Below are 25788 nucleotides of genomic sequence, written 5' to 3'. Positions count from 1 at the left end.
ATGAAACTTCCCGCACGCATTACAGGAGCGAGGCGGCTATAAAGTGCGCGGAGAGCCGCCGCGCCGCCCTGGCCGCGTGCTGACCGCAGGTCGCATCTCCGCCTCCGCGCCACCTGCTCACTCGACCTGCTCTCGCCCAGGTAAACGGGCTCCCGCGTGCGGCGGCGCTGCCCCGGGAGCGGGTGGAGGGTGCGCTGCAGCCTGGCCGGGAAATGGGAGGCGGACGCGGCTCCCGGCTCCCGGCTCCCAGCTCCGGCAGATGCTGCGGCTCCTGTCGGGTAAAGAGGGCGGGACCTATTGTTGCTCACCTGGGGGCGAGCGCGAGAGGAAGGACCTCTGTCATGGTCCCCGGAAGGAGGGGTCAGTGAACCGAAGAGGGGGGGCCGGCTGCTTCGGAAGGAGCTGGCGGCCTAAGTTGCTCTCTGTAAATGTTATTATTTTTTGTCGTATTGCGTCGAAACCTTTGGAAACTGTCGCAGTCGGGCGGCCTTCCCATGCAACAGCCGGAGGGTGCACGTGGCCGGCGTGCGATAGGGGTACGGGGGGGTGGGGTGGGGGTGGCGGTGGCGGTGGCTTGGTAGCGTAGACCTGGTTTAAGAGGGAGGGATTCCGGGGTTGTGGGTCTGGACTTGGGGGTCTGTACTTACTCCGTCACCTCCGGCTGCCTTCCTTTTATCTAGACACCCCTACCCTCTACTCCAGTGACTTGCTGAGCAAACCCAGCCAAAAGAGATCCGTTGAGGAGGGCAGGCGACGTGGTACGAAAAAAGGGCACAAGAACTGGCATACCCATTTTCAGTGGATATCTCTTACACAGAACTGCCTTCAGATTGTTGATATTTTGAATACCGGGCCAATTTTCCTCTCGTCCCTTGACCCACATTATTCACTGGCTATTGCCCCGTGTGTTTAACCGAGAACTCTGTTTTCATTGATTGCTCTCACATTGCTGTAAGATTAATTATAAGCAACTTAATCTTGAACCTGATTAGGAGTTGATTGTTGAAATCTTAATGTAAAAATAAAGTGATAAAACGCTTAAGTACACTGCTCACAAAAATTAGGGGGCCAGGGAACGTGCAGATACTCCAGTACTTTCAGCCTTTTATATAGTGCATTTTCACCAAAGTAATAAAAGTTGGTTTTGCATCTCATTTGCATAATTGAACAACTTTCTTTGACTTGTAGGTTGCTTTTCTTATGTTCTTGTTTAATAAAAAAATCAAATGCTTTTTTTTAATTGCTTTATGTTTATTTTGAAATATCCCCCAATTTTTGTGAGCAGTATAAGTGGTAATTAGTATAGAATGCCCTGAGACAACGTTATCCTGTTCAATAGAGGCTGGCCATATGTGACTCCACTGAAAACTTGAAATGCCGGCTAGTCTGAATTGAGATAGGTGTGTTATAAATGTAAAATATACCAGCTGTTCATGATTTAATAGAGAAAAGCAGTGTAAAATGTTTTCTTGATAATTGCTTATACTGCTTACATGTTGAAATGATACTATACTATTTTTGGTGAATTGTGTTAAATAAAATTAATTTTATATTTTCTCTCTTTTTTTGATGGAGCCACTAGTATATTTAAAATTCCATATGTGGCTCTCAGTTATATTGGACAGCACTGTTCTAGAAGTTTATGAGGAAATACGGAAAATTATTGGGAACCGTGACAGTAGCTGGACCTTTGCCCTTTAATGAGACTGACTCCAATAAAAAGCATAGGTGATGGTTTTACTTGCTTTTTTCTGCTAGAGAAATAAGTGTTCTTCACAAACTTGTTCTCCCTTTTTCCCCTCCGAGGTAGTGGTTAGTATTTATCTTTGGCAGACTTAATAATGGGATTCTCTAAGCAGCATTGGGGGGGACCTGGGTGAATAAGTGATTCACTAATGACCTCAGGTAATTATCAAAGCACTTTCCCAGTCCACTTTTTTTTCATATAAGTTTCAGTTGACAACGTTGTAATTTGATATGATCACCCCCATAAGTCTAATTGTTATCTGTCACCATGCAGTTGACCCCTTCCCACCTTAGCCCACCCTCCATCCTCCTTTCTCCTCTGGTAGCCACTCATCTGCTGTTCTCTGTATCTATGAGTTTGTTTTTGTTTTGTTTTTTAGATTCCACATATAAATGAAATGACATAGTATTTCATGTGACTTCTTTCACTTAACATTATACATGTTGTTGCAAATGGCAAGTTTTCCTTATTTTTTTTATGCCTGAGTGGTATTCCATTGTATACATATGGTGTAAAGTCAAAGGTAGATGACTTATCAATCAATAGTCATCTCACTTCAGTCTTAATGAATTTTCCCACTAAATCTCAAAGTAAATATCTCAGTATTGGCTATTTGGACCAGTGTATGGAAGGGACTGCATAAGACGTGTGATATTTTATTTCCAAGTTTCTTGAGTTAATACCACATTCCATTAATTTTATCTAGTCTCTTTAAAAGGCCAGCAGAAGCTTTGGTTTATTTAGATACGAATGACATGCCCTCAGAGGATTGCTCAGAATGATTGATATAACTTGAATATATATGTTTTCTTTATGATCTTTGTCCCAAATTATCTAGAAATCTGTTGCAAAGTTGCATTTTTTAAAAATACCAAAATCATTTCCAAATTAATAGATATTTTGGTAAAATAAATATTTTGAGCAACGTCCAAATAAAAAGTAATTAACATTTGTAACAATTATCTATTTGCTTCTTGGCCTACAGGGATGAGCCCAGCTGTATTTCAGAGATGTTATCACTGTCCCTGTCCTACCTATTTTGCTTACTTATTGACCAAGACAGCTTTGAGAGAAAAATACTTGACAACATTATGTCCATTAGGATGTTTTGATGGTGAACATTTTGTATCTCTGCAGTGTAATTTCTTTTTTTGTTATAAAGCCAAGATATCTGTGTCAGATAGTATTGGTTTCTCTTTCTCTTTATAATTTACTTTATTACACTTAAATAAATCACTTAAAGCAGGGGTCTAGAACCTATGGCTCACGAGCCAGATGTGGCTCTTTTGATGGCTGCATCTGGTTGCAGACAAATCTTTAATAAAAAAGTAATAACGTTAAAAATATAAAACATTCTCATGTATTACAATCCATTCATTTCCTACCACTCATGTTCATGGTTGCGGGTGGCTAGAGCCAATCATAGCTGTCTTCCGGGACAACACCAAATTTTTATTGGATAATGCTTAACGTACACGGGTCGTTGTGAAGTAAGGAAGCAAACTTCCCTTCTTTAATCAAGTAGTCAGCTAGCTAATTGCAGAAACTTTTTTTTTTTTTTTTTTTTCCAAAGCTGGAAATGGGGAGGCAATCAGACAGACTCCTGCATGCACCCGACCAGGATCCACCCAGCATGCCCACCAGGGGGTGATGTTCTGCCCATCTGGGGCGTTGCTCTGTTGCAACCAGAGCCATTCTAGCTCCTGAGGCAGAGGCCACAGAGCCATCCTCAGTGCCCGGGCCAACTTTGCTCCAATGGAGCCTTGGCTGCGGGAGGGAAGAGAGAGACAGAGAGAAAGGAGAAGGAGGGGTGGAGAAGCAAATGGGCGCTTCTCCTGTGTGCCCTGGCTGGGAACCGAACCCGGGACTCCTTCACGCCAGGCCGACGCTCTACCACGGAGCCAACTGGCCAGGGCTGCAGAAGCCCCTTTTAACGAAGAAGATGGCTAAAAGAAAAAAAGAGGACTATCGTACTTTTCAGCAGGAATGTTCAGAGGAATTCGCTTTTGTGGAGAGAGCAGGTTTTGCAGTGTGTCTAATATGCAATGATAAAATTGCATCCAGGTCAAATATAAAGCGGCACTTCGACACACGCCATACATTTGCATATCGAAATATTTAGTGGGGAACAGCAGGAAGAAAGCACGTCAAGAGCTACTGTGCAGAGTGCAAGCTAGTTAGCAGCAACTCCGTGTTTGGACCCAACAAGGTTACTGAAATTTGGCTAACTCTGCTGGTGCTTTAGCAATTGTGAGAAACAGAAAGCCATTCACAAATGGGTTGTATGCCAAAACATTCATGGTTGATGTTGCCAATGAACTTTTTGACAACTTTTCGGATAAAGACAAGATAATCAAATGAATAAAAGACATGCCTCTGTTGGCCAGAACTGTTCACGATCGTACCATCATGATGGCAAATCAAATTGAGGCAACACAAGTGAAGGACATAAATGCAGCACCATTCTTTTCTCTCACTTTGGATGAGTCAACAGACATAAGCTATTTATCCCAGTTCAGCGTAATTGCAAGGTATGCTGTCGGTGACATACTATAAGGAAAGTCTTGCTGTTTTGCCTATGAAAGAGACCACAAGAGGGGAGGATTTATTCAAGTCTTTCACTGAGTTCGCTAAAGAAAAAAATCTACTGATGGATAAACTTATTTTGGTGTGTACTGATGGTGCTCCGTGCATGGTGGGGAAAAACAGGATTTGTAGCGCTTCCTCGTGAATATGAAGAGACCCATCCTAAGTTTTCACTGCATCCTACATCAGGAGGCGCTTTGTGCTCAGATGTGTGGCAAGCAGCTTGGTGAGTTGATGTTGCTGGTCATTCGGGTGGTCAACTTTATTGTTGCCTGAGCTTTAAATGATCGCCAGTTTAAAACACTGCTGGATGAAGTTGGGAATAATTATCCTGGTCTGCTTCTGCACAGCAATGTGCATTGGTTGTCAAGAGGGAAAGTGCTCAGCCGTTTTGTGGCTTGTCTGAGCGAAATCCAGACTTTTTTGAAATGAAAAACGTTGAGCATCCTGAGTTAGCTAACACTGAGTGGCTCTGATGTTCTACTATCTCGTGGACATGACTGAACATCTGAACCAGCTCAATGTGAAAATGCAAGGTATTGGAAATACAGTCTTATCCCTTCAACAAGCAGTGTTTGCATTTGAAAACAAGCTGGAACTCTTCATTGCAGACATTGAAACAGGTTATTTACTACACTTTGAAAAACCGGGAGAGTTTAAAGATGCATGCACAGCAAGTGACCCTGCTCAACATCTTGATCTCCAGCAGCTAGTGGGCTTCACATCTAATCTGCAGTCATTCAAAATGTGCTTTGGAGAATTTCGTGAGCATACTCGTCTTTTTTTTTTTTTTTTTTTTAGCACACTCATCTTTTTAAGTTCATCACCCATCCACACGAATGTGCAGTGGACAGCGCCAACCTGAGTTACATCCCCGGTGTCTCCGTCAGAGATTTTGAGCTATAAGATGCTGACCTGGAGGCCTCAGACATGTGGGTGAATAAGTTCAAGTCACTGAATGAAGATTTGGAAAGACTTGCAGGACAGCAGGCAGAGTTGGCGGGCAAACACAAGTGGGGAGAAATGAAAATACTTCAACCCACGGACCAGCTGATTGTCAAAACTTGGAACGCGCTTCCCATCACATGCTACACACTGCAGAGTGTGAGTATTGCTGTACTGACAATGTTTGGCTTTACGTATGCATGTGAGCAGTCTTTCTCACATCTAAAGAACGTGAAGACCAATCTACGATCACGTATAATGGATGGAAGTCTCAACGCCTGCATGAAGCTTAACCTCACCACATATCAACCAGACTACAAAGCCATCAGCAAAACCATGCAGCACCAGAAGTTGCATTAATGGTAAGAAGTACTTTATTCATCATTGGTTAGCAACAGCACAACAACGTTATTAAAAAGAATTCAGAGACTTATTGTATGATACTTTAAAAGTGTTGGTCTTACATAAAATGCACACATTTACTTGTATTTAGTGTTAAACATATTGTATGGTTCTCAGGGAATTACATTTTAAAATATGTGACATTCATGGCTCTCTCAGCCAAAAACGTTCCCGACCCCTGGGTTAAAGCTAAGCTAGAAATTGTGAAATACTTATAGGAGTTGTATCGCTTAATATTATATTTTAGCAGTATGTATCATCTTCCATTCGACCCACTGTATTCTATGTGCAGTTAGTGGAGGTAAAGAGAGTACATTTAATTGTCAAGGAGACCTTTGAGGAGACTGCAGTAATCTAGAGAGTCTGGTAGATTTTTGAGGGCTTTTGAGATTCAGGACCGGAGAGAGTAGAGCTGGGATATCTGGGTAGATGGGAGCCAGCCTACCTGTGCCTTTGTATCATGGGAGTAAAACTAGGATACAGTGCAGGAGGGGGCCTGAACACCCAGCTCTAGCTGATCAAATCCTAAGGTGAGAGAGATGCAGGCTTTGGGTGCCACGTGGACATAAAGTTCATCCATCTTTTCTAAATACTTGTAAGTAAATTAAGTTGTTCATTACTCCTGCGCGCCTGCCATGCGAATGAAAAATTGCTGTAGTTTGTATTTCCGTCTTTGAAGTGGTTTATGCAGGGTTTTTGGAATCGAGATTTAATACAAACTTGGATTGGAAACTTAAGTATTTAATCGGTCTGCTTTTCTCTCCATAGAGAGCCCTAGCTCCATTGCACCATGTGTGGCATTTGGGCCCTCTTCGGCAGCGACGACTGCCTTTCTGTTCAGTGTCTGAGTGCTATGAAGATTGCACACAGGGGTCCAGATGCGTTCCGCTTTGAGAATGTCAATGGATATACCAACTGCTGCTTTGGATTTCACCGGTTGGCGGTGGTTGACCCGTTGTTTGGGATGCAGCCAATTCGAGTGAAGAAATACCCTTACTTGTGGCTCTGTTACAATGGAGAAATCTACAACCACCAGAAGGTAAACAGAATGAAACCAGATGATACCTGGATGTGATTAAACCTCAGAGCTTAGTGATTATAATCATTTTATATATTTTGTATAATGGTTTTTACTTTTCAAAGGACTTCCATGTTTATGATCGTATTTGTTCCAATTATGTGGATAGGGCACTGAAGTGATTTGGTCACATACAAAAGGATAAAATGAGGGTTACAACTCAGGTTCCTTAATTCTTAGAATCTTACCCTCCGCCCCATTAAGTGGAGCCTGTGCTGGGCTCTGTGTTAAGTGCTGAGGATATAGGAACAAACACGAGAGGTAGGTCTGCATTGCAATGGAGCTTATTCTGTTAGGAAGCAAGCAAGCAAAAAAAAATCATACATAAAACAGGTATTCTGAAAACATGAATGTGGAGCTGATAGCTACAGAAGATCCCGTTTTAAGGAGGGTGGTCAGAGAAGGCCTCTTGAAAAATTGACACTTGAACAGGGAGCCAGTGCACAAAGATCAGCCAGCAAGGCTGAGAAGGGCATTACATGTAGAGGGAACAGCATGTGTAGAAGCCCCGAGTCAGGAAGCAGCCTTGGCATTGTCCTAAGAATACAAGATAGGGTTGGGAAGGTAGGCAGGGCCAGATCAAACAGGACTTGGTATAGTAAGAAATTGAATATCATTCTAAGAGTAGAAAGATTTGAGAAGTTTCAAATAGGGGTAGAATTGAATAGTTTGGGGTGATCATGTTTGCAGCTTTTATACATCCTGCCATTAAGATTTATTGCTATTGCATACTTCACTTAGAGCCAAAGGACAGAAAAGGGGCGAAATGCAATGGAGTGTAAGAGGTAGGACTTTTAGCAGCATTAAAATTGGAACAGCTTTCTAATCTGGTGAACGTGTACTCTTAAGACGAGAGTAGGCGAGTGAACGGAAATTCTAACCTGAGGAAGCTCAATTTGCTAAGAACCTTCCAATCCGGAATTACTTAGCTACGGTTTCATAAGAAATTTTTTAAGCTAAAATCGGCAGGGATTTTTCTGTTTGTTTGTCATCCTTCTTTCCTACTTTAATTTTGAAAAGTCCAACTTACAAAAGGAACAGAACAATGAAAACCTGTATTGAATAGTTTAGTTATAAATGTTTTGCCATATTTGCTTTATTTCTCTGTCTCTACATATTTATATTCACACATTTATTTTTGGTTGTATTTAGAGTATATTATAACTTTCCTAAATATGTAAGCATTTATCTCTTAAGAATAAAGACAGCCTTCAGCCTAACACCAATACTATTATTACTATTAACCCAAGAACCCACAATACCATCTAATACTTAGTTCATATTTCCCCAGGAATATACAGTGTGTCCGTAAAGTCATGGTGCACTTTTGACCGCTCACAGGAAAGCAACAAAAGAGGATAGAAATGTGAAATCTGCACCAAATAAAAGGAAAACTCTCCCAGTTTTATACCTATTCAGTGCAGTTTGATGTGGGCTCACGCACAGATTTTTTAGGGCTCCTTAGGTAGCTATCCCATATAGCCTCTACAGACTCGTCACTGACTGATGGCCTACCAGAATGGAGTTTCTCCACCAAACTGCCGGTTTCCTTCAACTGTTTATCCAACTGAGTAATGTTATTCCTATGTGGTGGCGCTTCGTTATAAATGCACCGATATTCACATTGCACTTTGGTCACGGATTCGAATTTAGCGAGCCACAGAACCACTGAACTTTCCCCTGTACCTACCGTCTACATCTCGACTGGCATGGCCATGGGCTGCTCCGCTGTATACACGGTGTTACATCATCATCTGTGCATGCGCACATACTGCCACATCATCCTACAGAAACTGGGAGGGTTTTCCTTTTATTTGGTGCAGATTTCACATTTCTATCGTCTTTTGCTGCTTTCCTGTGACTGGTCAAAAGTGCACCGTGACTTTACGGACACACTATTTATAGCTGTTTATTTATTTGTTTTTGGTTGGTTGTTTTGAGCCAGATTTCACTCAAGCTTTATACCTTTATTGGTGATGCCACTGGGTATATTTTGAGCCCTTTTTATATATGACTGTCAGTCATGGGTAGGGTTTTATATTCTTCACACCCTTTGAACATTTTTATCTCTAAACAGTAGCTTCTGTCATTGTTTGTTGTCTGCTTATAGGAACACTCTCAACTACAGGCTTCTCATTTGAAAAGTTTTTGTAGTGATCAAATTCCTTTCACGTTTGTTAAGGTTCTACTCTATGTCAGGCATCGTTTTTATAGTTGTTTGGAGGCTAAAGGGTGAACAGGGAAGGTAAGAATGGAGTTTCATGTTAGCAGGAGTACTGGGGAAGAGCGGTTAAAACTTCCTGACGAAGCTAAATTACCACCAAGCACATGGGAAGGCTCGATTGTATGATGGCGATATTAATCTGACTTCCACCTTCAATGAGACAGGAAATTAGGAAATTCTTTGTTTACTTGAATAGCATTGCTGCTTTTGTGTATTTTGTTCATAGTTATAAAAAGTGAAATATTTTGAAAATAATTCTTATATAAATTAGCCAAATGTGTGTGTTGTATTTCCCAAAGCAGAGTCTCCATTGCTTCTGTCAGTCATCGCAGTATTGCAATTTGAGCAGCTAGAAGTCTGGCTGAAGAGTGGAGTGGGCGTTTTTAGGGTCTTAAGAGTATTCTGCAATGTAAGCTCCAAGGCCCTTCTGTTTTGATGGAAATGAACTTTCCTACTAAAATCCAGCCTGAGGTGTGCTGGGAGTGGAGGGAGAGTAAGTCAGGGAGAGGAGGACTCTGAGTAAAGGCTGGAGCACGGGGGAGGGCCTCTCCCTGCAGGGAGAGGCGGGGCCGCCGCCAAGTCCAGTGGCAGTGTGATTTCTGGATGGCCCCAAGGTAAGGGGGGCTCTTGTCTCAGGAGAGTTGGAAGTGGTACTTCTGAATCCATAGGTAAACCTATGGATTACCTGCGAAGTTTAGGCCCTAGAGCCACTATGATGTTATGGTGGGGGGAGGGGTTGGGGGACGGCATGGGTTTGGGGAGCTGTTGCTTTCTAGAATCGTTGGACACTTTAGGGTCATTTATGCTTCAGGTGCTTAAGTCCAGAAGGGCCAGCAGAATACCATTTCCAGACCCACCTGCCAGTGACAGAGATTATCCCTGATAGTCTCTCCGAGCTGGGAGAGGTGACCAGGAGGTGGCTTTGTAGATGCTGAAGGTGACCAAAGACCATTTTGGACAGTGCTTAAAGACAAAAGTTTCACAAACTTATAAAGTGAGCGAGATTGTGAAGCGTATTTTCTAGGTCACATGTATGCAAACACTTTTTGAAATTTAAAACATGTCTTAAATGTTTAAACTTATCTAGAATTTCCACCTGATTTCATATGAACCCTTTTCTCTCCATTGTCACCCCAAAATCATGAATTAAGTACAAACAAAGAAAAACATACCAAAGTTCTTCACCCTTCAGCTTGGCAATGGTGGTAGAAAGTTACGGAGTTTGTCGGCGTAACTTCAACTCTCTTACTCTGTATGCAGTGATACTGACAGTGTCTGTGTTGTTCCTTTGGGGCATGCGCACTAATAAGCTTCACTGCCACTTTGTCCATCAGGGAGAAGTAGCTGTAATTTCACTGGTGGAGGACTGGATGTTGTAGCCCTCCCCGAGGCCAGGAACCAGCAGCTTGGTTTGGGTCATGTGTCTCTATTGTTGTGATGGAATCATTTATTTGTCAGGGAATAGTGACAGATTTGTCCTTTTGCTTTCTATTTTCATCTTTGAGGCTAAATTAGAAACTCAGCAGGTACTCTCAAACTAAAATTGTGCAGTAGCAGAAAGTACATTTTTAGTGTCATGGCAACTGGGCAACCTGTTTGCTTAACTTACATATATACTATGTAAATATACTGGTATTACATACACACACAGTATGTATATAATATGCATTTCCGTCCCTCCATGCATTACTTACTGGTACATTGTCTCTGCTTTGTTTATCAGAATGCAGCTAAAATTTTCACAAGGAATGTATAGGATGATCAGTTCAGACAAGCTATATTTTTTAATGCCACAATTCTTCTCAATCACTAAAGTGCATGAAATGCATGAAATGATTGAGCATAAAAATATTGAAACTTGGCAACAAAAAATTAGTAATGAATGCATAAGGATTCTAACATTGTTATTTTGCTATTGCTTCTTTAAGCTGCAGCGCCATTTTGAATTTGAATATCAGACCAAAGTGGATGGTGAGATCATCCTTCATCTTTATGACAAAGGAGGAATTGAGCAAACAATTAGTATGCTGGATGGGGTATTTGCGTTTATTTTACTGGATACAGCCAATAAGAAATTGTTCCTTGGCAGAGATACCTATGGAGTCCGACCTCTGTTTAGAGCGATGACAGAAGATGGATTTTTGGCTGTGTGTTCAGAAGCTAAAGGTAATAATAGAAGTTTTTTTTAACAGATTTTCATTCTGGATTTTGTGGGTTTTTTCTAGGTCATGTTTGCAAATCCCATACGGGGCAATACAAAATTTTACAGTTGAGTAAGTCATGGAGCCTCTGAGCTTTGTGTTTTTTAAACCAAGTTGGAGTTTCCTTTTTAGCACTTAGATTCTGTAATCCTTGAAGTTTAAATCTGTCTATAAAGCCATTTAATTTTTGTTGTGCTGATATGCTTTGCATCTAGTTTGATCCCATATGTATTGGCAAGTATTATAATATTAGGATTGGCCTTGCAATTATTGAACTGTGGTACTAGGTCATAGCTATAGCAAGTTTTTTTTTTTGTTTGTTTTTTAACAGAGATAGAGAGGGAGAGATAGGGACAGACAGGAGGGAGGGAGAGAGATGAGGAGCATTAATTCTTCATTGCAGCTTCTTAGTTGTTCATTGATTGCTTTCTCATATGTGCCTTGACCGGGGGGATCCAGCAGACCGAGTGACCCTTTGCTCAAGCCAGCGTCCTTGGGCTCAAGCCAGTGACCATGGTGTCATTATCTATCCCACGCTCAAGCCAGTACCCCTCGCTCAAGCCAGATGAGCCCGTGCTCAAGCCAGCAACCTCAGGGTTTTGAACATGGGTCCTCCACGTCCTAGTTTGACGCTCTGTGCACTGTGCCATTGCCTGGTCAGGCTATAGCAAGTATTTACTTAGCATTTTGAAAACAGCTTTATTGATAACATAGTTTACATACCACACAATTCACCCATTTAAAGTATAAATTCAGTGGTTTGTAGTACATTCACAGATATCTGCAACCAAAACTCCTGTCAAATTTTAGAAATTTTTTTATCACCTCTGTGGATTTCCTTATTTAATAATTTCATATGAATGGGATCATGTCATATGTGTTCTTTTGTGACTGACTTTTTTCACTTGAATAAAGCTTTTAAGATTTGTATATTTTATAGCATGTATTTGTTACTTACTTTTTTATTTTTACTTATTCTTTATGGCCAAAAGATACTCCATTATATGGATATAAATATACTGCATTTGGTTTATCCATTTGTCAGTGGGCGGACATTTGGGTTGTTTCTCCCTTTTGGTTATTATGAATAATGCTGCTATACACATTTTTGTGTATAAGTGTTTGTGAAGAGAGATGTGTTCATTTCTCTTGGATGTAGACCTAGGGGTGGACTTGCTGGGCCATGTGGCAGCTCCGTGTTTAGTTGTTTGAGGACCTCTGACACTATTTCATTGTAGTTTTGATCTGCCTTTCCCTGTTGACAGTGACATCAAGCATCTTGTCTGTGTGCCATTCCTGTATCTTCCTTGGAGAAATGTATATTTAGTTCCTTTGTCCTTTTTTCCTACTGAGGATCATTTAATTTTGAAAATATTTAAAAAAAATTAACAGACTACATTTTTAGAGCAGTTTTAGGTTGCATAAAAATTGAACAGAAAGTACACTTTCCATCTAGGGTGAGGCAAAAATAGGTTTTCAGTTGTGAGTACACAGAACAGAGTCTATTCTTATTATTTATTAGTATACTATTTTCCATACGAACAACTGCAAACCTACTTTAGTCCCACCTTTTAGATTCCTCCCATTATATTCAGCAGGGTTGCCGAATACATGGTCAATGTGCAAAAATCAATTGTATTTGATACACTTGCAATGAATGTTATGAACTTGTAATGAACAATCTAAAAATAAAATTAAGAAAAGTTTCATTATAATAGCATCAAAAATTATAAAATACTTAGTATTGAGTTTAACAAAAGAACAGCAAAATTCGTACTCCGAAAACTATAAAACATTATTGAGAGAAATGAAAGATTTAAATAAATGGAAAATCATCCCATGAGCATGAATCAAAGATTTAGGATTGTTAAGATGACAGTATTCTCCCTAGTGATCTTCATGTTAATGTGATCCCTGTCAGAATCCCAAAGGATTTCTTTGAAGAAATTGACAAACGGACTCTAAAATTCCTATGGGAGTACAGCCCCAGGATAGCCAGAAGAATCTTTGCATCCAGCCCGACGCTCTGTCCACTGCACCACCGCCTGGTCAGCCAGAAGAATCTTTTTTTTTTTGTATTTTTCTGAAGCTAGAAACGGGGAGAGACAGTCAGGCAGACTCCCGCATGTGCCCGACCGGGATCCACCCAGCACGCCCACCAGGGGGCGACGGTCTGCCCACCAGGGGGCGATGCTCTGCCGCGACCAGAGCCACTCTAGCGCCTGGGGCAGAGGCCAAGGAGCCATCCCCAGCACCTGGGCCATCTTTGCTCCAGTGGAGCCTTGGCTGTGGGAGGGGAAGAGAGAGAGAGGAAGGAGAGGGGGAGGGGTGGAGAAGTAGATGGGCGTTTCTCCTGTGTGCCCTGGCTGGGAATCGAACCCGGGACTTCTGCACGCCAGGCCGATGCTGTACCACTGAGCCAACCAGCCAGGGCCCAGAAGAATCTTAAAAAAGAGCAAAGTAGGAGGACTCATACTCCCTGACTTGAAGACTTACCATAAAACAAGGGTAAGCAGGACAGAATAGCACTGGCACAAGGATAGACGAGATGTCTAGTATAGAACTGAGAGTCCAGGAAATGATCCCGGACATCTGTAGTCAACTGATTGTCAACAAGGGTGCCAGGACCCTTCAGTGGGAAAGAAGAATCTATTCTACAGCTGGTGTCGGGACAGCTGGACATACACAATAAATGAAGTTGGATCTTTGCCTCACATCACATATAAAAATGAAAATGAATCAAAGACCCAAATGTAAGAACAAAAACTATAAAGTTTTTAGAAAACAAAGGTAAATGTTTATGACATTGGCTAGCACAAAGATTTCTTAGATACGACACCAAAAGCATAAACAACAAAAGAAAAGTAGACAAATAGGATGTCATTAAAATTAAATGTTTTTTGCCTGGTCTGTGGTGGCGCAGTGGATAAAGCGTCGACCTGGAATGCTGAAGTCACTGGTTTGAAACCCTGGGCTTGCCTGGTCAAGGCACATATGGCAGTCGATCAATGAACAATTAAAGTGAAGCAACTATGAATTGATACTTCTTGTTTACCTCTCCTCCTTCTATAAGGTCAATAAATAAAAATAATAAAAAAATAAACTTTTGTTGTACTAAAAAGAACATCAAGAAAATGAAAACAACCCAAAGAATGGAAGAAAATACTTGCAAATCATATTTAGCATTTTTTGAGTCAACTTGAAGAAGATACTCATCTTTCATCTCTCACCTAGAGAGCAGTAATATCCTAAGATTTGGTCTACCTGCCTGCCTCTTTTTGCTTTATTCCTTAAGTCATTTCTCACTTAGTTTCCATATTTAATATTGGCTGAGGCAAAGATAATGAGAATAATAAAAGGGTCCTTAGGATACTAGTCACAGTGTGGGTACTAATAGTTGGCTGAATTGGTCTATTTTCAGGCATTTTAAATGGTCGAGAACAAATATGTACATTAAAGTGCTATTAGGGAAGCCCAGTAAAGGATACAAGGGAAAAGTAAAGTAGACCTCCACTGTGTCTCTTGGGTCTAATAACTTGATACAGAATTATAATCTTACATTCAGTTTATCCTTTGATATTTTCCTTGACTTGCTTTTTTTATATCCTTCATAAAACTGCCCTTTTCCAGACTGAATCATTGCAGCCAGAGTCCTGTTAAAAGTCTTTATTTCTCATTTCCTTTAGAGCAGGGGTCTCAAACTCAACTCAGCATGTGGGCCGCAGAGCAAGATCACAGCCATTCGGCGGGCCGCACTAGGTCTATAAAAGGCAACTGTTACGCAACACTTTTCTCACTGCAGTTGAAAACAAAAAAAACTCAGTACAACAAGCACAATCGTACATGCAGTTTACTCAGTGTCACAAAATGACCAGAAACTGTAGTTCGCATCACAACTGCTGTTAACTAAGCTAATACCTAGCTAGGATGCTAGAGAAATGAAAAATACAAGTAGGCCCCTAGGCTTACTTAATTTTATCCAAAATATTTTGAACTTCGTGGATTAGTCTGCGGGCCGCACAAAATTGTTCGGCGGGCCACATGCGGCCCATGGGCCGTGAGTTTGAGACCCCTGTTTTAGAATGACTTACCAGAAACCCATCTGATCAGGTACGACTCCCTGCTTAAAACCTTTTCAGTACCGGTCACCCTCTGCCAGGGTTGCGTGGCTCTGAAGGTCTGCTAGCTGGGGACGGGACCTGAGCCTTCCCTCGTCTTTGAATTCAGTGCTACACTGGATGACTGGCTTAACCAACTCCAATTGGAAGTCATGATGAGCATTTTGCAGAGAGAGAGGCCTGGCTGATTTCTCTTTACAATAACATGTTGCTTTTGTATCAAAAGATTATGGTGATGTCAGGTTGGCTACTCCTTGTGAGAACTTATTGAAGAAATTTATACTGTTTATAATAACTAGTTACAGGATAAATTCTTGACTTCTTAATACCTGACTTTAAAAGTGCCTAACGGTGTGGATTGTTTTACTTGTTAAAGGACTGGAGTGGGAGAGGGGAGAAGCTTGAACTCTGTTTCACTTAGTTTAAGTTCCATTTAGTTGTGTATTCATTGATTGTTTCTCATATGTGCCCTGACTGGGGGTCAAATCCACCATCTGTGGCATGCTGGGCTGATGCTTTGTCCACTGAGCCACCTGACCAGGGCATGGTGTTTTCTTTTTTTCTTTTTTGGTGGTGGTGGGGGGGTGACAGATACAGAGAGAGGGACAGATAGGGACAGACAGGCAGAAAGGGAGAGAGATGAAAAGTATCAATTCCTGCCCTAGCCAGCTGGCTCAACAATAGAGCATCAGCCTGCATGTGGAAGTCTCGGGTTCAATTCCTGGCCAGGGCACACAGGAGAAACGCCCATCTGCTTCTCCACTCTTCCCCCTCTCCTTCCTATCTATCTCTCTCCCCCTACCGCAGCAAAGGCTCCATTGGAGCAAAGTTGGCCCCAGGCACTGAGGATGGCTTCATGGCCTCTGCCTCAAGCACTAGAATGCCTCCCCCCCCCCCCCAACAGAGCAATGCCCCAGATGGGCAGAGCATTGCCCCCTGGTGGGCATGCCAGGTGGATCCCAGTCCGGTGCATGCGGGAGTCTGTCTGACTGCCTCGCTGCTTCTAACCAGAAAAATACAAAAAACAAAAAATATAGTATCAATTCCTCGTTGCATCTCCCTAGTTGTTCATTAATTACTTTCTCAATTGCCCTGATTGGGGGGGGGGGGGCAACAACAGCAGAGCGAGTGACCCCTTGCTCTAGCCAGAGACCTTGAACTTCAAGCCAGTGACTGTGGGGTCATGTCTATGATTCCACACTCAAGCCAGCAACCCCGTGCTCAAGCTTGGGATCTCAGGGTCTTGAACCTGGGTCCTCTGTGTCCCAGTCTGACGCTCTATCCACTGCACCACCGCCTGGTCCAGCAGGCATGGTGTTGTTTTCTTAAAATAGTGACAACAAAGAAATGACTGCAAGGGGATTATAAAATTAACATTTCAAGTCTCTCTCTTTGCTGGATAAATGTATCTTATTTTTCTTATAAAAAAATAGGGTTTCTTGATCAGAAATTCTAGCTAGGCTGAAGAAAACAAACCCTGGAGATTTTCCTGTTACTTTGAATTCCTCGAATTCAGTGTAACATTTCTGTGCACCTCTGTACCATTGTCATCTCTGTTAAGTAGATGTAGGGTTTAAACAGCGATTTAACTTTATTTTCCTATTTCACGTTTATAATGGACATGCATTTGTATTTAAGAGAAGGGAAATAAATAAGAATTTAAAGGGTATTAACTAACTGAGCCTACGCCTGTAAGTTCTGTGAAGTGTTACCCTGGTTTGAAGAAAGCTGCATTTTGGATTTGTAGGTCTGGTTAACTTGAAGCACTCCACAGCTCCTTCTCTAAAAGTGGAGCCCTTTCTCCCAGGACACTACGAAGTTTTGGATTTAAAGCCAAATGGCAAAGTTGCGTCAGTAGAAATGGTTAAATATCATCACTGCAGAGACGAGCCCCTGCACGCCCTCTATGACAGCGTGGAGAAACTCTTCCCAGGTAATAAAGCAGACGCCCACCCACCTATTCCCCACCTCTCTCTCTCAGAGGCAAATTATACTCTTGTATCACCGGAATGATTTCAGTTTGAAGATCTGTTTGCTATTTAACTTGCAAATGGCACACTGGGGTCTGGCAAACTCCACTGTTGAGTAAATGCCATCATGATAGCTGTAGATGATTATATAGCATGCTTCAGCCCGGGCTTTTCGGGAGCTGTTTCACTTACCTCGTGTGTTCATAGGTTTTGAGATAGAAACCGTGAAGAGCAACCTCCGGACCCTCTTCAACAATGCCATTAAGAAACGTTTGATGACAGACAGAAGGATTGGCTGTCTATTATCAGGTGAAGACCATTAAAAAACTTGGTAGTATTTATTTAGTGTATATTTGCTTACATTAAATGGTTTGTACTCTCCTTGAAGTTTTGCCTAGGAAACATTTACTTTGTGACTTAGTCCCCTCTCCCCCATGATAGGAGGAAACAGTTTCTGTAAGCTTCGTGTAGTATTGATGGTAATTTAGCAACTTTAAGTTATACTGTAATTCTGTTATTGCTATGGGTGTTTAAACATTCTTTAGAATTGTGTGTAGTGATTTTTAACCAATTCAAATACTGTTACTATTATCACAGGTTATATGTTAGATTTTTTTCTTACTAAAGTTTATTTTCAGTTTATAAACCTTGGAGGTTTTAAATGGTAAAACCCTAATCATGGTGCTTAACAGCAATAGAAGTCCTCTGTCCCAGCCTCTGCAAGGCAGGTGACCAGTGCACTCACTGTCTTGCTCGTAGGGGGCTTGGATTCCAGTTTGGTGGCTGCCACCCTGGTGAAACAGCTAAAAGAGGCCCACGTCCAGTACCCTTTCCAGACCTTTGCAATTGGCATGGAAGACAGTCCGGATTTACTAGCAGCCAGAAAGGTAAGACACTGTCTCTGCCTGTTGCTAGAATGAAAATAGTCAATAATCGATGATTCTGTTCTTCTCTTGTATTGACTCAGTTCTGTTGTATTTTAAATTAAATAAATTAAAATGTAACAAAATGCCTGTTTAATATCAACTGTGTTGCACACCGTATTCTGGGTACTCTTTATCTATCGTGGTCAATGCCATTCGTACAAAAACCCTATGATGATAATTCTCCTGTGGAAAGTGAGGGCCTGGCCCAGTGCTTAGGGCTGATGGCCTTGGAGCCTGGCTGCTGGTTTGAAATGCTAGCTCCTCCATGCAGCTCCTCGTGGATGTAATAGGAAATGGTATCTACTGTGGGATAGTTTTGAGGTGAAAATTATTAATTTATGTACAGTGCATAGGATAGACCCTGGCATATGGTAAGTACTTGGTGAATGTTAGCTGTTACTCTTTTTATAAGGCAGTATGTTTAGGACTGGGTAAAGGAGACCTGGTACCCGTTTAGTATTCAAGACACTTCATTCCTACTCTGGAGAAATTTAATATAGAATAGATGAGAAAGAGCTAGAGAGCAGTCCCAAAGCAAGTTGATTAATAGCTGGTCCTGGCTGGTGGCTCAGTGAATAGAGCATCGGTCAGCATATGGACATCCCAGGTTCGATTCCTAGTCAGGGCACACAGGAGAAGTGTTCATCTGCTTCTCGCCCTGCCCTCCTCTTCTCCCTCTTCCCCTCCTCAGCCAGGGGCTTAGCTGGTTCGACTGTGGCCCCAGGTACTGAGGAAGGCTTGGTCAGTCCAAGTGCATTGGTCTCAGGCACTAAAAATAGTTTGGCACTTGAGCATTGGCCCTAGACGGGTGGACACTGGTTGGGCGCATGGAAGACTCTGCCACACTATCTCCCCTTATCTCATCTTTTTTTAAAAAAAAAAGATTCCAAAATACCCAAAGGAAATAGAAGAAGGGGAAGGGCCATTTCATTACGCATAACGTCCTGGGTATAAAATTCAGCATTGCAGGAGGGCTGAAAAATGGCCAGGGTTAGAGCAGGACCATGTTGGGCCAGAGAGAGGTGAGGTGGGTTAGGTAAAGTAAGTGCGTGTTTGGAGAGTGGGGGTGGTATGCTAATTAGAAGTTTCTTAACTGTCAGGTTGAAGTCTTAAAGTGCAGAGGCTGATGCGAGGTTTCCCTCTCAGTTGCGAATGGAGGGGAGGGACTGGGAATGGCAGGGGAACTTGACTGGGCGGGTCTTCTATGTGGTGGCCTGCAGATCCATTTCCCTTTATTTTGCCTCGTTTCTTGCAGTGGATAATTCATAATGCATTGTGAGCTACTGTCATGTTTCATTTTAAGTAACAGATCTGTGGGTATTTGTTTGTATAATCAGGTGGCAAATCATATTGGGAGTGAACACCATGAGGTCCTCTTTAACTCGGAGGAAGGTATTCAGGTCCTGGATGAAGTTATATTTTCCTTGGAAACTTATGACATTACAACAGTTCGTGCTTCAGTGGGTAAGGTATTTTATGATATCAAAAAGACCTGTCACTCTGAAAAAGTATAAGGTTTAAAACATAACTATTTCAAGCAACAGTTTAAAAAAACAATACTCGGGAATGAATGCTAATAAAATTCCTATGTCAGCAATTGTCTTAGACAAGATGACTTAAGAAGGAGTGAGAGGAACAGTAAATACATAATTAAACTTTACATTTATAGTATCACTAGATATATTTCTCCAAAGACTAGATAAATATTTTTGCAACCTCTTCCCCCAGGTACTCTGTACTGTATACATTTTCTTGGGCTATATAGGGAAATAGGTTTATGCTGTAACTAATTTTTTGTAAGGAATACTCATTGAAGATACATCTTGGTAATATTTCATCATGTGCTGTATCAATCACTAGCGATTATTGCCCAGTAAGCAATACTAGTTCTATCCCGTGGATATACACTGAGATCAGAAATATACTTCAAATCAGACGGATCCAATGTCGCTGAGCTTCTAATATGCTGCTGGCTTAGATATGTCCCTCTTTTAAGAGACTCAGAATCTGATAGGATTCCATTGCAGGGAAATCTCTCCTGCAACGGAGCAAAAATACACGAACAGACATACAGTATATCTGGTATTAATATTTCATTGTGGGGGAGCAATTAGGAAAAAGATCTACAAAGTCTCCCTAAGGAGATAATAATGAAAAAATAGGAACAATTACTGGTTTACAGGGATGTAGAGCAGGAGCCAGTGAGCATCTTTTAATAACTTTTGTAATATCCTTAACTGTATGTGAAATTTTGGTGGACGTAGAGTAATTGGAAAATAATTTATAAACTACCAAAACCTCAGCTCTTATTTTTGAATAATCTGAACGTAGTGCTTTCACAATGAAGTAGGCCAAAACCATTTCACAATTTTTTATATAGAGCTATTACAATTTTAATGTTTTTAGAGCAAGCATGTCCACCTTAAAAATTTGCTAAACTGAGCCTGACCTGTGGTGGCGCAGTGGATAAAGCGTCAACCTGGAAATGCTGAGGTTGCTGGTTCAAAACCCTGGGCTTGCCTGATCAAGGCACATATGGGAGTTGAAACTTCTTGCTCCTCCCCACTTCTCTCTCTCTCTCTCTCTCTCCTCTAAAATGTATAAATAAATAAAAATAATTTTATAAAAAATTGCTAAACTGAACGATGCAAATATCTTAAAAGTCATACTTTTCATACCAGTATCACTGTATAAAAATAATAAGAGAACAAATATTATTAATAATACTAAAAGAACAAAACTTGCAGTTGTTTTCAGAAGCCACGTAAGACATTTGTGGTGAAGCAATATGTCAATGTTCACAATAATTTCTGTCTCTTCTTGAAGGTATGTACTTAATTTCCAAGTACATCCGGAAGAACACAGATAGCGTGGTGATCTTCTCTGGAGAAGGTTCAGATGAGCTCACGCAGGGTTACATATATTTTCACAAGGTGAGCAATTGGAAATGGAAGGTTATCAGTGGTAGAGTAAGAAAGGTATGAATTATTTGTCTTTTCTATCATCTGCCTTTTCAGTATAGCAGTAACACTTTTGAGTATCTTGGGAGGTATATGAGGAAATCTAATCATGTCTGCTTCGTGTTTCCTTTGGGGAGAAAGAAGTCAGTGCTGTCAGATAACCTCTATTCTTTAAAACTAGTTAAGCATGAAAATCATACTTATATTTCTTAATCCTCTGAGATATTTAATTGCACAGTGTGTCCTTTTGATTTGTTCTCTGGTGTGAGGGAAGACCTATTTATGGCATTTCCTCCATTCCCGAAACTCTGTTTAGCTTTTTGTCTTATACGCCTTTGGAGTTGGAGTAGCTGTAAGAGTAAGAAATAAAAGCTGTTGTAGCCTGACCTGTGGTGGTGCAGTGGGTAAAGCGTCAACCTGGAACACTGAGGTCGCCGGTTTGGAACCCTGGGCTTGCCTGGTCAAGGCTCATATGGGAATTGATGCTTCCTGCTCCTCCCCGTCTCTCTCTTCTCTCTAAATAAAATCTTAAAAAACAAACAAAAAAGAACCCTGCCTGGTCTGACCAGGCAGTGGCGCAGTAGATAGAGCATCAGACTGGGACACGGAGGACCCAGGTTCAAAACCCCAAGGTCGCTGGCTTGAGTGCGGGCTCACCGGCTTGAACGCGGAGTCACTGGCTGGAGCGTGAGATCATAGACGTGACCCCAAGATCACTGACTTGAGCCCAACGTTGCTGGCTTGAGCAAGGGGTCACTCGCTCTGCTGTAGCCCTCCAGTCAAGGCACATAGGAGAAAGCAATCAATGAACAACTAAGGTTCCGCAACAAAGAATTGATGTTTCTCATCTCTCTCCCTTCCTGTCTGTCCCTATCGTCCCTCTCAATCTGTTAAAAAAATAAAAAGATGTTGTATTTGCAGAAAGCAAATCTGTGTGTGTATTTGTAACTTGGAGCTCTTTGTTTGCACAACAGGCCCCTTCCCCCGAAGAAGCAGAGGAGGAGAGCGAGCGGCTCCTGAAGGAGCTCTACCTGTTCGACGTCCTCCGCGCGGACCGGACGACGGCTGCCCACGGGTAAGCGGGAGGAGGTCATCAGAGCCACCTCGGAAACAAAGTTCCATGGCTGATTTTTATTTCCTGTCCAGTTGGTTATTATATCGCAAAGTGTGACTCGTATAGAGAAATGAAGCTTGTCTCTTCGCCCCAGAGGAGTCGGGCGACACGCACTTGCTGTTGTGGGAATGGCGGGAGGACTTGGGCAGGTCTGAGTTTCCGCCATCAGAGCATGACAACACTCTGCTCGCAGCCGGACAGCCACCGGGGGGGAGGCAGGCGCAGCTCACTGTGAGTCTGGAAGGGAAGTCAAGATCACACACCTCCTTGTGCCAAGTGTTGAGCTCCTGGCATGCCGTGGTGGCCGTGTGTGGGGACAGGGCAGTGACAGCGCGAGGGGTTTGGTGAGATTATAAAACCAAGCTTTTTCGGGGTCATTTCTGGTTGGCTGAAGTTTTCACTTTTTAGCTGATGGTGTTGGAGAGTTGGAGACTCTTGCTGTACGTGATAAATAACCAACGTCAAATATTCCAGTTGCTTTTGCCCACCACACTTACATGAGAAAATAATAAAGTAAGGGGCTGGGCATGAACTGAATCTGCGGTTATAGTCCTATCTGTCCCAATCAGTCACCAGGGTTCAGGCAGCGGGTGATGTGGCCTTTGGGGAAACACTGAGAACAAGGGCTTAATCCGAGTCTTGTGTGTAAATTATTAATCAGCTGAGTAAAAAATATTGAATTACCATGAGCTTTTAATCGGATGAGAAATGGTCTCACCCAGAAGAAACATTGAGTCAGAAAGGTCAAGGCAAAATCATTCTTTTTTATTTTTTTTTTTCATTGGTTTTGGTGGGGGGTGAGGCGGGAGAGTGCTGTGGACCAGCGCAGCTAGAAATTCTGGGTCTTGAGGGAGAACGGTGTGGAATTAAGAAAATAGAATCGTTGAGAAAAGAGTATGGGATCGGGAGGCCTCTTCAATGCTCTTGGCAACATCAGAGAGCCCAATAGCCCCCAGTTTGCTTTATTATATAGCCATATACAAATAAGGAAATCTTTGATGCAAAGTCACACATCTGAGGCAAAAACAGGAACTCTCTTAAGGCATAAACAGGAATCCCCCCACCATGCATAAGTGAAATCAACCAACATCTGAACAAAGGGTGAGAAGAAGGGCATGTAAATTGCTTCCAGCAAGTTAAGTGAAGTGGGGCTATGAGATGAGTGCAAATACTCAGCTTCATAGCCAATATGGGGGGGGAGAACTTAGCCTTTTGCTAAGCCTTGAACTTACAAATTTACAAAGGCTTTTTGCTACTTGCAGTCTACCACAGGAGAGAGAGAGGGAAAGAAAGAAGCATCAACTCCTGGTTTCACTTAGTTCTTCCACTTAGTTGTGCAGTCATTGCTTGCCTCTTGTATGTGCCCTGACTGGGGGTTGAACCCGTGATCTCTGACGTACTGGATTGATGCGGGGGTTGAACCCTCGATCTCTGATGTTCTGGATTGATGCGGGGGTTGAACCCGTGATCTCTGACGTACTGGATTGATGCAGGGGTTGAACCCGTGATCTCTGACGTACTGGATTGATGCGGGGGTTGAACCCGTGATCTCTGACGTACTGGATTGATGCAGGGGTTGAACCCGTGATCTCTGATGTACTGGATCGATGCGGGGGTTGAACCCACGATCTCTGACGTACTGGATCGATGCGGGGGTTGAACCCACGATCTCTGATGTACTGGATTGATGCGGGGGTTGAACCCGCGATCTCTGACGTACTGGATTGATGCAGGGGTTGAACCCGTGATCTCTGATGTACTGGATTGATGCGGGGGTTGAACCCGTGATCTCTGACGTACTGGATCGATGCGGGGGTTGAACCCACGATCTCTGATGTACTGGATTGATGCGGGGGTTGAACCCGCGATCTCTGACGTACTGGATTGATGCAGGGGTTGAACCCGTGATCTCTGACGTACTGGATTGATGCTTTAGCCACCGAGCCACCTGGCTAGGGCCCAAAAAACATTCTTAATGATCAGGTTACTCTTGATTGTTTTTATTTTGAGATAGGTGTTTACTTGTTCACAGAAGTACTTGTTCAGGGAAAGTAAAGATAATTATTCTCGAACAGTTTGTTTCACTGTCTAGATGGGATAATGTATATCATACTGAAGGAAGCTTTTTGTATTCACACATTCCTATAGGGCAGTCAGGGGGATTGTAATAATGATGTTACAATCACTTTCTAGATGGGATACTATATAAGTTTTTTGTATTCACACATTCCTATAGGGCAGTCAGAGGGATTGTAATAATGATGTTACAATCTTAACATGGAGGCTGGCTGACTTGTAGGAACTCTAAATCAGCATCTAAACAGGCAGGCACTGAGTATTGATTTTGACTTAGATCTCTTCTCTTCCCCTGGAAGCCTTGAGTTGAGAGTCCCGTTCCTGGATCATCGATTCTGTTCCTACTACTTGTCCCTGCCTCCGGATATGAGGGTTCCCAAGGTAGGTGAATCGCCTCAGGATGAAAACTGTCCGTAGGTGTTGGCTGCGGTTGGAATTGTTACTGACGCTCCTGTTGTTGTCCTGTCAGAACGGGATAGAGAAACATCTCCTGAGAGAGACGTTTGAGGACTCCAATCTGCTACCCAAGGAGATTCTCTGGCGACCGAAAGAAGCCTTCAGCGATGGTATAACTTCAGTTAAGAATTCCTGGTTTAGGATATTACAGGACTATATTGAACATCAGGTATGACGTCTCTGAAAATATTTTCTGGAATAGGACAGTTTGGATGCAGAGTTTATTTTGTACTTAGTTTAAATGTTTTGTGTCTGTAGGAGAGATTTCCTCTTATAAGAAGTAGCATGCAGAATTATAAAGTAGAACCTCATATTAAAAGAGAGAGAGGAGAAATGGAACCAGTCATCACTGACCTTCATTTAACATATTTTTGGGCACTGTTGGGGCCCAGACATTAGGCCTGAATGAATGAAACACTCATATGTGCATATGGCAAACATGCATCTGAATGTTCTTTCAGAGTTCCACAGCTAATGCTTTTTATGGTTTGAATCACCCGTCACCTAGAAACTAGGACTATTTATAGTCAAGCCTTTTCATATCTTTCTTTTTCCTTTTGGTTTTACAAAGCCAGGTTAAAAACAAGTATTTCCATGCTGTTTACAACACCATTTTGCTTTCATATTCCTGTTCTTGCAGGTTGATGATGCAATGATGGCCGCCGCAGCCCAGAAGTTTCCCTTCAATACTCCCAAAACGAAAGAAGGCTATTACTACCGTCAAATCTTTGAACGGCACTACCCAGGCCAGGCTGACTGGCTGACCCACTACTGGATGCCCAGATGGATTAATGCTTCCGACCCATCTGCACGCACTCTGACCCACTACAAGTCAGCCACCAAAGCTTAGGCACTTTCTGAGCTGTAGAGGGAAAGTAAATGTTTCTCCTCATTGTGAAGGGTAGAGGGCTGGGGGGGCTAGAAAGGAAGCAATGAGCATCATCCGCCCAGAGGGTAAAATAATAATAAAAGTCTTAAATCTAAA

At 42.2% G+C, this 25788-nt stretch overlaps 1 protein-coding gene across 1 annotated transcript; it reads left to right on the top strand.

Annotated features, from left to right (window-relative positions):
* On the top strand, positions 1-25788 carry ASNS (asparagine synthetase (glutamine-hydrolyzing)). Its single transcript, XM_066239921.1, has 12 exons — positions 1-140; positions 6449-6719; positions 10911-11148; positions 17049-17234; positions 17479-17580; positions 18031-18158; positions 19535-19661; positions 21024-21130; positions 22132-22232; positions 24647-24728; positions 24817-24972; positions 25444-25788. Exons 2-12 carry the CDS (start codon positions 6471-6473, stop codon positions 25651-25653), a joined length of 1686 nt encoding a protein of 561 aa, XP_066096018.1. The 5' UTR covers positions 1-140; positions 6449-6470; the 3' UTR covers positions 25654-25788.

Source organism: Saccopteryx bilineata, chromosome 7 (assembly GCF_036850765.1).
Source record: "Saccopteryx bilineata isolate mSacBil1 chromosome 7, mSacBil1_pri_phased_curated, whole genome shotgun sequence".
NCBI lineage: Eukaryota > Metazoa > Chordata > Mammalia > Chiroptera > Emballonuridae > Saccopteryx > Saccopteryx bilineata.
The sequence above is the reverse complement of the archived record's forward strand: the minus strand, read 5'-3'. Positions and strand labels throughout refer to the sequence as shown.